The following is a 9,117-nucleotide window of genomic DNA, read 5'->3' on the forward strand; positions in this document are numbered from 1 at the left end:
CCCGCCCACCTGCCCGCCCCCTATCAAGGCCGTCCTCCCCTCCCCCCTGCGGTTCCTGCGGGTGTTGCCTCCGCTGCTGGGCTGTGGAGCAGGTGAGCCAGATCCTGGATCCCGGATCCCGGATCCCCGCCAGCTGCCTCTGGCTCCCGAGGGCTCCGAGGGAGGGGCGATGTAGTTGGTTTTAGGGACTGCGATAAAGCTTGGTCCAGAAAAGGCAGCTTGGGAAACAGGGATTTGGGACTCTGGTAGCCTGTTGGGCGGCATTCTGGAGGCACCCTTTCTGGCTTTCCTGAGCCTTCGACAGAATATGCTAGTCATTTTGTCGGTACCTCATTAAGGATCTCTGGGCAGCGGAAAGGAGGTCTGGTGGCACAGCGGCTAAGGCATTTGCTAACCAGAAGGCTGGCGGTTCAAACTCACCAGCCACTCCTTGGAAGGGACGTTGGGCAATCTATTTCCGTAGTGATACCGCCTTGGAAACCCGAGGGGTCGCTATTAGTCAGATCTGACTGGACAGCAGTGAGTTTGGGCGGTGGAAAGGCCGTCCCAGAGATCTGGGAGAAGGGGTTGGGGTACAATGGTAGAGGACTTGATTCGGCTGTAGACGGCTATCCTTAGGAGCCTCTTCGTGAGAAAATTTGGTTCTAACATCCATTGACACCCTCTTCACCCCAAAAACACAGAGCAATTCTCGGAATCATTGCATTGTGGAAAAACGGTCCCGGTGGAAAATAATAAAAATTACAGTAACAGTTAGCAAGAGTGCTTGTTATATACCAGACACAGAACTGACCACTTTACATATATTATCTCACTTAATACTCGTAACTTTAATAGGTAGCTTCTTTTAATAGCCCCGTTTTATGTTAGAAACTGATGGCTTTGGTTTCCCAAACATTAAGTTAATCGGGGCCGACTCGACGGCACATAACAACAACAACAACAACAATCACTTACTCAGCTAGAAAGTAGACCTAGGATTTGAACCTTGCTTTTAGGCCCTGCTTCCACTTCGAGATTTAGTACCTTTCATATTCAAAGTTCCCAGAAGACCATAAAGTGCTGAGTTATATGTGGACCCCCACCTAATAATTCAGTTCCAGTCACATGACTGCAGGGTGTCCAAACCCAGGAAGCCTGCCTGGGAGTTGCAGCCACTGACACAAAGCAGTCAGGTCTGTGTGGATCCTGGTGCTAAATGAGTGTGCTGGCTGGGTTGTCCCCCTTCCCTCAGCCCTCCAGAGATAGGGAAGAATGTGGAAAGATTCTAGAGCTCTCCTTGGCCAAGGAGCAGAGAGAGGTGATAGCTGGCTAACTCAAAAGTGCTGTGAGGGAGCTTTCTTGCTTCACACAAAGTTCCAATTTGGGCTCAACACCAGGGTGCAGCAGGGAAGACTGGAACCTTCTCAACCACCTGAGTTCCAGCTTGGTGTCCATGTTTGTGAGTAAACCTAAGACAGAACTCAAGCTTGATTTGGAGCTTTTGGCTAGGGCTGCTAGACTATCCACAGGGTGAGGGCACTGGGGTCTTTATAACATTATTTGAACTCTCGGAGACTTTCCTCAACCCTGGACTTTTCCCATGCAAACTTCTGCTTAAAGTTCTTCACAGCTTCCTGGATCCAAAGGTCAAAAGGCCCTACCTTACTACCTTACTCCAGTCTTCTGGCCACTCCCTCTTCGTTTTTCATTCCTGTCAAACTGAAGTCTTCTTATTCCTACTCAGGGCCTTAACACATGTTGGCTTCTTTCCCCTACTATGCCTGGGTGTCACCTACTCACCCTCAGGTCTCAGCTTCCAAGCTGACAGCCCCCATCCCCACCCCAGTTTAGGCTGCACGTCCCTCCTCTGTGCTCCCAAAGCTCCCTGTACTTCCTGTATCCTAGGGCTTACTGCTGTATTGTAGTTGCCTGGTTACTTGTCTCTATCCCCCACTAGGCTGTAAGCACTGTGGGCAGGGACTGTGCTTTATTCACTGATGTTTCCCCAGGGTCTAGTGCAGTGCTTGGCAAATAAAAGCACTCTGTAAATATTTGTTATATGAATGAATGTATGATAGTCAGCTGGCCCAACGTCTTTTGGACCCTGCTCTTAAGATCTATCCATAGCTATTATGGTACTGGCCTGCAGGGCAAACAAAGCTTTGGTTCCAGTTGGGCTGGGGGTTGGGAAAGGAGAATGGGCCTTCAGACTGTTCTTGAAACTGTGACTTCAGCTGTCTGGGCCTAGCTCTCCTGACCTGGTAAGATTTTGGTGTACAATCAGGCTGAGCATTTCTCCACCCAGCCCACCCTCCCTGGAGTCCCCCACAAATTGACCTCACTGGACCTGCTTTTATGAAAGGTTTATTCCTAGTGCTAAACCCCAATCTTCTGGGGCTCTGAGCACAATTAAACTGGGTGGGTGGAAGGAAGCCCATTCAGATGCAGGGCCAGAAATGGGGCTCCCCTTTATCCCCACCCCTTTGGTCCCAGTCCCCTTCTCTGCAATGGGCACGCATAGAGGTGGGACAGAGGATATTGGAGGCAACATCATTGGTCCAGGGGAGCCCAAGAAGAGCTGCCACTGGCTGACAGGGCCTTTTGAGGTTCTGCCATTGGTCAAGAGGCCAACCCCAGGAGCTGGGTATAGGCCTGAGGAGTGATGCCATTGGCCAGGGAGTGGTCTTGTCATAGCCTTTGGCTGTGGAGTGGAAGGAAAAGAACTGGGAATGAAGCCCAGTGGCCAGGAGAATACAGGACAGGGTGGCAGCTACTAGGCCTGCTGGCCCCCTCTCCACAGCAGCTTGGGCAAAACTGGTATTAGGCACCAGCCAGGGAGAGGAAGCCCAAGCCAGAAGGCAGGTGGCAGAAGATGTCCCATGTCCAATCTCCTCCACCCGAGGGCTGCCCCTCCCAGAGTCCTTCTTGGTAGCCAGACTGAGCTGTGAGCAGCTCACTGCTCTTCTAGCCAGGAGGGCTTCTCAGCTCCTGGTGGCCGCAGCTTGATGTTGAACTGCTGCAGGGTCTGCTCCAGCTGTTTCTGGTTCCCAGCAAAGTAGGCGGACACGGCATTGTGGAAGAGCAGCAGCTGCTTATGCATCACCTTGATCTGGGGGTCCAGCAGGGTCAGCTAAGGCTGGATTCATGTACCCTCTTTCAGGGGCTAAGAGCCTGAGCCTGGACCCAGACCAGGGGCACCTGGACTCTGTTCTCAGGGTGCTGTTAGGGTGGGGCTAAACTCCACCAGGGAGTCAAAGGAGAAGGGACAATCTGAGGGGAGAAACCTGATTTGATTTTCTGGATCTGGGGTTCTGGTCTCCTAGTCCAGGGGAGGTGATTTTTCCCAATTATGTTCCCAGAACCAACTGCCAAATCCTCCAACAGAAGAGGGCCAGTGATTAGGAGGAGGATAATCTGGCATGGCCCAGGGAGTGCTGAGGCCAATATCCCACTCCTTAGCCAGGCTGTGTTTCCCGACGCAGTGATGGGGCGGGGCTCAGGGGAATGTCAGCATCACAGATAGAAATGTGGGCTAGGGTCAAGGGAGTTGGGGTTGGCACCTTGTTTTCTTCCAGAAACTTGAGCTTGATGGCCACATCTCCCCGCAGCTTCTCATACTTGTCTCGATGGGCCTGGAAAGTGGCCTGGGCACTCTCAAGTCGGCCCCGTGTCCCTGCATCCCGGGGGCCTAGGCTCAGCTCCTCTAAGTCCGTTCGATAGGCATCATATTCCAGCCTGGGGAGGGGGGGGGTGACACAGGCTGGTCTCCATTCATTTGTCCTCCACACATACTCTCCTTGGATTCTTATGCCCCTATTGCCCAGTCTTCCACCCATGCCAGCCAACTCCCCAAATCCTAAGCCCTGCCAGTGTCCACACCTGGCAGCCTCATACTGTTTGACAGTCATGAGTGTGTCTTCCATGGTCTTGGTGACCAATGTGTTGATGCTAGAGACAAAGAAGTTCACCGCCCCTAGCAACGTCTCCCCATTCTTGCATAGCAGCTTCTGTGTCTCTGCATTGTAGCCAAATTCCTCCTGAGGGCAGAAGGCAGGGACAGGCCATGAGTAATAGTCCCTGCCTAACTGGAGTTGTAGGGCCCTTCATTCCCCTCCTCCCCAGGGAGGCAACTGACATCAAATCATACTAGAACACACAAGGACTGCCTCCAGCAAGGCTCTCTCAGCCAGAAAGTTAGTGGGGCCACCCTGGGATGCCTGGGGTAGGAATATGAGAGGTGGGGGGTTCTCAAATTCACAGGAATGGATCAGGAAGAGCTAGCGCGGCAGGCAGAGGAGGGGCTCCAATTTGGCCGAATTCCACAGGCAATTAGGTCGAACACCACAGGCATTCTTGCCAGTGCAGAGAAAGGTTACTTGTGAGGCATCCTCCCCCATCCCCTCCAACTTCTGGACCTCTGTACAAACCCTTAAGCTGCCTCCACAGGTGAGTGTTGCTGGGGGCAGGGCTGGGCCCACCCTGGAGGGGTTCTCCCTGTGGGCTGCAGGAGGGAGGGAGGGAGGCTGAGGGGTGACTGCCTGGGAGGGCCCGGGCCCAGTCCTCCCCCTCTTTGGCCTGGCTGAAGCACCTGAAGCTCTGGGGACTTCTGGCTGAGGTCAGCAAAGGCATCACCCAGTGCATGCTGGGTCTGCAGCAGGCTGTAGAGGTGGGCTGTCAGTGCCCGGCCCAGCTGCAGGACACTCTCATACTTGCGCTTCGTCTCACGCAGCAACTCAATCTGCAGCTCTAGCTCCAGGTCCACAGTCCGGGAGCCTCGGCCAAATCGCTCTGATAACAGCTGCTTTGTGCACTGATTGGGAAGTGGGGGAACAGGTCAGAGACCCCAGCACCCTCCCCCAATAGGTACCTACCCCAGCACCCCCAGGATCCTGGTCCCAGCCACTGATGGGACGTTGGGGTCTGGGGAGAAGGGAAATGGGTACTCAGGGGAGTTTGTGGGATAGGAAGAGGTCTCTGTGTCGCACCTTGTATGTGTTGATGCCCCATTTCTTGACAATGTCAAACTTCTCTCCAGCGATTCCCCGAGCCACCTCATCTCCAGGGCCAGTGGGAGTGGAACTGTGAGATGGATGGCGGCCGGACCCTAAAGGACCAAGTTCTCTGACACCAGCTTCTCTCAGATACAACCAGAACACCTCTGTAGCCCCATCCATACTTCCCTCCCAGCACATGAACATGACTTCCCTGAAGCAGCAGAAGTTAGACGCAGATCCACCTGATCATTAGAGGAAAATCACACCTTGTGCCCCAAGACCTATCTCCTAGCATACCTCTCCATGAGTCCCTCTGACCATCTTCTGATGGGGTCAACAATGATTGAATCTCATAACAGGAAACCTGGTGACTTTCCCATGTGGAATCTAATCTGTGTGAGATTCAGGGCTGTTTGTTCTTCTAAACTTAGAGTCTAAAGTAAAACTCTGAGAAGCCTCACAAAGTTCCAAGTCAGCCTTAAGATCCAGAGCAGGGACCTCCTGTGAACTAGACATCTTAAGCTGCCTCAGGTGATGGCAGCAGGGAAAGGATAAGTGGATGCATTTGAAGGGCTAATTGGCAAGTGGCAGCAGATGGCCAACACTGGGAACTGGCCTTAGGCTGAGAACGAGGTTCATACTGGCAGGAGTTCCCAAGACCTCCAGACATAATTCCAAATATACCTTCCTTAGGTATATACTAAAGTCTCCAGAACCATTCCTGTTCCCCCTCTACACTCAAGTTTTTTGTCTCTGACCATTCATACCTGTAGGGATAAGTCCATCACCAGAGCCCCCATAGCCACCAGACACAATGCTGGTTTCATTAAGGTTGGGTCCTGACACCATCACCTGCTGGAGGTCCTATGGGCCAGAGAAGAGGGAGGTTTCAGTAACACAGGGGCAGCTAAATCATTTTGAGGGTTGGACTGAAGCACCATAGGGAGAGCAAGGAAGAAGTGCACAGAATCAGAATGAAAATTTATAAAAAGATTTATGGGAGTTAGGTAAGTTAGGGGAAGGCTATTGGAATGGGATAAGAGCCTAGAGTTTGTGTGTTAGAATTCAATTAGGAGAAGAATCAAAGAGAAGCACCTGCTCCAACCCATCATCCTCAGGAAGCTGTCCAGCTTCACCGTTCCCATGGATGGGGATCTCCATTGTGGCTGCCTTCCCGAGGATCCCGTCCGTCATGGCTGGGGCAGGGACTGGAGTCAAAGTCTCCACCCCAGGGCCCTACAAAGCCCAACACAGGTGGTTTTGGGAAAAGGCCACAAGAGGAAGGCCTTTCTTGCCATTGCTTAAGTTTTAGAGGTTGTCTCCAGCACTTAAAAATGTCGTGGGGTACAGCCACCACTCTTTTCCTTAGATCCATGTATTTCTCCCCTCCAAAGTGCACATTTTTATACATGCACATCTAGGCCTCAGGTATCTCCTCATAATCTCTCAAACCCACCAGGACTCAGGATTCATGCATTCAATCATTCAACAGGCATTTAATGCGTGCCTGCACTGTGTCAGGCACAATTAGAGGCCCCGGGAATACAGCAGAGAAAAGTCCACGCTCTCTTGGACCTTATCCCATTCAGTGTGTCTTCCCTGTCTCCCCCACCAGGAGATGAACTCCCTTCCAGGGCTCAGGTGCCCACATCCCAGTCTAGTATGTCCTGCATTGCTTGGCCTTTTCCACTCCTTTAGTGTTTTCTTCCCCCTTCCTTCAAGTGGTCTCTCCTTCCTCCAACCCTTGCACCTCTTCCTCCTCCTCAGGCCCACCCCACCAGGCCTTAGTTGAATCAGTTGGTGTAAGTTCTGCGCCTCTGGTAAAAGCCTCTTCTTCCCAGGACACAGGTGATCCTTTCCAACGTCAGTTATGTCTTCCCAGGTGTGTGAGTCCCCGCCCAACCCCCTATTCACCTGGGCATCAGGTGTGTCTCCATGAGGGCTCAGGGGCAACCTGACCTCAGGACAGATTTGTGCGTTCAACTCCCTGTCACCCAAGTATGTCCCTCTCACCTCGGGCCGGGCCGCTCTTCCCCTCAGGGCGCCAGGCCCGGGCCGCGCGGGGACCTCGGGCTCCAGTTCCCGTCGCGATCCTAGCAGCAGGTCAGGGACTCGGCGGAAGTGACGTCCCCTCCCGGGCAGAAGAAGCCGGCCACGTCGCAGATTATAAGGGCGGAGGTGACGTTAGCCACCGGAGGCAGGGCGGTCCTTGAGCCAGCCCCTCAATCCTTAGGGAACGCCGCAAGATCACTTCCGGGGTGTTTTCAAGTTGTAACGGAAGTGATCTAGGCATGCGCCCGTGGCGTGATGGAGCAGCAACAGCAGCAGCTGAGAAATGTGAGTGGGCGCTAAGTTGCTCCAGGGCCATACCTTCAGCTCCCTTGCCTGTCCGTGTCGCGGGTACCACAGAGATTCAGGGATCGGATAGCTGGGAATTTCGGGCTGTGGTGTGCAGCCCAGGGCAGCCTCAGGAGGCGGGGCCTGAGCTGTCTGGGACCCCTTATCGCTGAGTTCCTGGTCTCCTTTTCCTGCAGTTGCGGGACTTCCTTTTGGTCTACAATCGGATGACAGAACTCTGCTTCCAGCGCTGCGTTCCCAGCCTGCACCACCGAGCTCTGGACGCTGAAGAGGTGGGGGACTGAGTAGGGAGGTTATCGTTGATCCTCAAAGTTAACGATAGATAGGTTGCTTTCCAAGACGTTCGCCCCTCACTTATACTTCTGGCCCTGGTCTTTCCACGGCCTTCGCCCCTAGGCTGGGGATGGGGAAGAAAGGAGATGGGGCCTGGCAGGACCCCGTTGGGCCCTACTGACCCTGTCTTCTTTTCAGGAGGCCTGTTTGCACAACTGTGCTGGGAAGCTGATCCATTCCAACCACCGTCTCATGGCCGCATATGTGCAGCTCATGCCTGCCCTGGTACAGCGCCGCATGGCAGACTATGAAGCTGCCTCAGCTGTGCCAGGTATTGCTGCCGAACAGCCTGGAACCTCGCCCTCAGGCAGCTAGTTATTCCTACCCCAAAAGGAGAGAGACTGGATGGACCTTCCCATTGAAGGAGCCAGTGGACCTTGGGCTGAGTGAAGCCTGTACAGAGACAGTAAAGGATTGCCTGAGAGATGGATGGATAATTTGCTCCTTTTCTTGGAGATAATAAACCTGTTTTTTTTTTTTTTTTTTTTTAATAACTGCGTTGTTTTTCTGGGGAGGAAACCCACTTTATCGGCATCATCCTATATTTTGCAAGTTAGTGCGTATCTATTAGCATCAGCCTTGGCTGCTAAGCAGTTGGCTGCTGTGTGCAGAATCCCTCAGTATTCCCAGGTACCTGGTTAAAACAGGGCCTGTAGATACAATTTTAAGGTTGATATGAGCAACAGGATGTTGGTTCCTGCCCAGATGACAAAATGTGAACCTAGCTGTCCTTGAGACTGAAATGGCTCACTTGTGAGCTAAGCATGCATTAGCTCATGAACCATTTGCAGACAACCTGCTTCTGGGTCAGGGTTTCATACATAGCAGAGCTATGCGATCTATTGAAAGTCAGCCCTCAACACAAGGGTTTATAAAAGGGAACTCTGGTGGCGCAGTGTCTAAGGCATTTGACTGCTAACCAGAAAGCTGGTGGTTCAAACCCACTAGCCACTCCTCAGAAGGAAGGTTGGGGAATCTACTTCCATAGTAACACCCCTCAGAAACCCAAGGAGGGGTCGTTGAGTCGGATCCGACTTGATGGCAATGGGTAGGTAGGTAGGTAGGTAGGTATATCTCAGGTGTCACAGTAGTTAAGACATTTGGCTGTAACCAAAAGGTCAGTGGTTTGAACCGCAGTTAGTCCACAGGAGAAAGATGAAGCTGTCTGCTTCCATAAAGATTTACGGCCTTGGTATATGGGTGGATAGATGGGTGGACAGCCTTAACTATTAGGTATGTCTATGAAATGGGGAGTGTATCCAAGAACATGTATAGGGTTGGCAGACAATGGTCCTATGAGTTTATGTGAATGATCAGAATTCCCAGGTGTATAGTAGAGCTGACAAGGAGCAAGGTTGTGGTCACTGCTTGGTCATAGCCAGCTACCCGGAGGGACCAAGTAGTTGAACTTGTGGGCTTGGGACCATAGTCGCAGGGGACATCAAGCTCA

At 52.6% G+C, this 9,117-nt stretch overlaps 2 protein-coding genes across 2 annotated transcripts; one reads left to right on the forward strand and one right to left on the reverse strand.

The window, feature by feature from the left end:
• Positions 1-2,935: 2,935 nt before the first annotated feature.
• Positions 2,936-6,170, reverse strand: ARFIP2 (ADP ribosylation factor interacting protein 2). Its single transcript, XM_007954457.2, has 7 exons — positions 6,072-6,170; positions 5,744-5,840; positions 4,968-5,086; positions 4,571-4,792; positions 3,862-4,019; positions 3,543-3,717; positions 2,936-3,091 (listed from the first exon to the last, which is right to left on the reverse strand). Exons 1-7 carry the CDS (start codon positions 6,168-6,170, stop codon positions 2,936-2,938), a joined length of 1,026 nt encoding a protein of 341 aa, XP_007952648.1.
• Positions 6,171-7,283: 1,113 nt separating this feature from the next.
• TIMM10B (translocase of inner mitochondrial membrane 10B) lies at positions 7,284-7,982 on the forward strand. The gene is made up of 3 exons (XM_007954486.2): positions 7,284-7,313; positions 7,511-7,606; positions 7,806-7,982. The coding sequence occupies exons 1-3, from the start codon at positions 7,284-7,286 to the stop codon at positions 7,980-7,982; spliced, it is 303 nt and encodes a 100-aa protein (XP_007952677.1).
• Positions 7,983-9,117: the final 1,135 nt, after the last annotated feature.

Source organism: Orycteropus afer, unplaced genomic scaffold, assembly GCF_000298275.1.
Source record: "Orycteropus afer afer isolate SDZICR_OR568_19922 unplaced genomic scaffold, OryAfe1.0 scaffold00014, whole genome shotgun sequence".
NCBI lineage: Eukaryota > Metazoa > Chordata > Mammalia > Tubulidentata > Orycteropodidae > Orycteropus > Orycteropus afer.

Bases quoted from the DNA above. Each gene is read 5' to 3' on its own strand.
- ARFIP2 (XM_007954457.2), bottom strand. From the start codon at position 6,170: ATGACGGACGGGATCCTCGGGAAGGCAGCCACAATGGAGATCCCCATC. The intron at 3,718-3,861 runs GTGTGGACACTG...CCCCCTCCCCAG, and splicing joins AAACAGTATGAGGCTGCCAG to GCTGGAATATGATGCCTATC. The intron at 3,092-3,542 runs GTGCCAACCCCA...CTGGACCCCCAG, and splicing joins AGTTTCTGGAAGAAAACAAG to ATCAAGGTGATGCATAAGCA.
- TIMM10B (XM_007954486.2), top strand. From the start codon at position 7,284: ATGGAGCAGCAACAGCAGCAGCTGAGAAAT. The intron at 7,314-7,510 runs GTGAGTGGGCGC...CTTTTCCTGCAG, and splicing joins AACAGCAGCAGCTGAGAAAT to TTGCGGGACTTCCTTTTGGT. The intron at 7,607-7,805 runs GTGGGGGACTGA...TCTTCTTTTCAG, and splicing joins GAGCTCTGGACGCTGAAGAG to GAGGCCTGTTTGCACAACTG.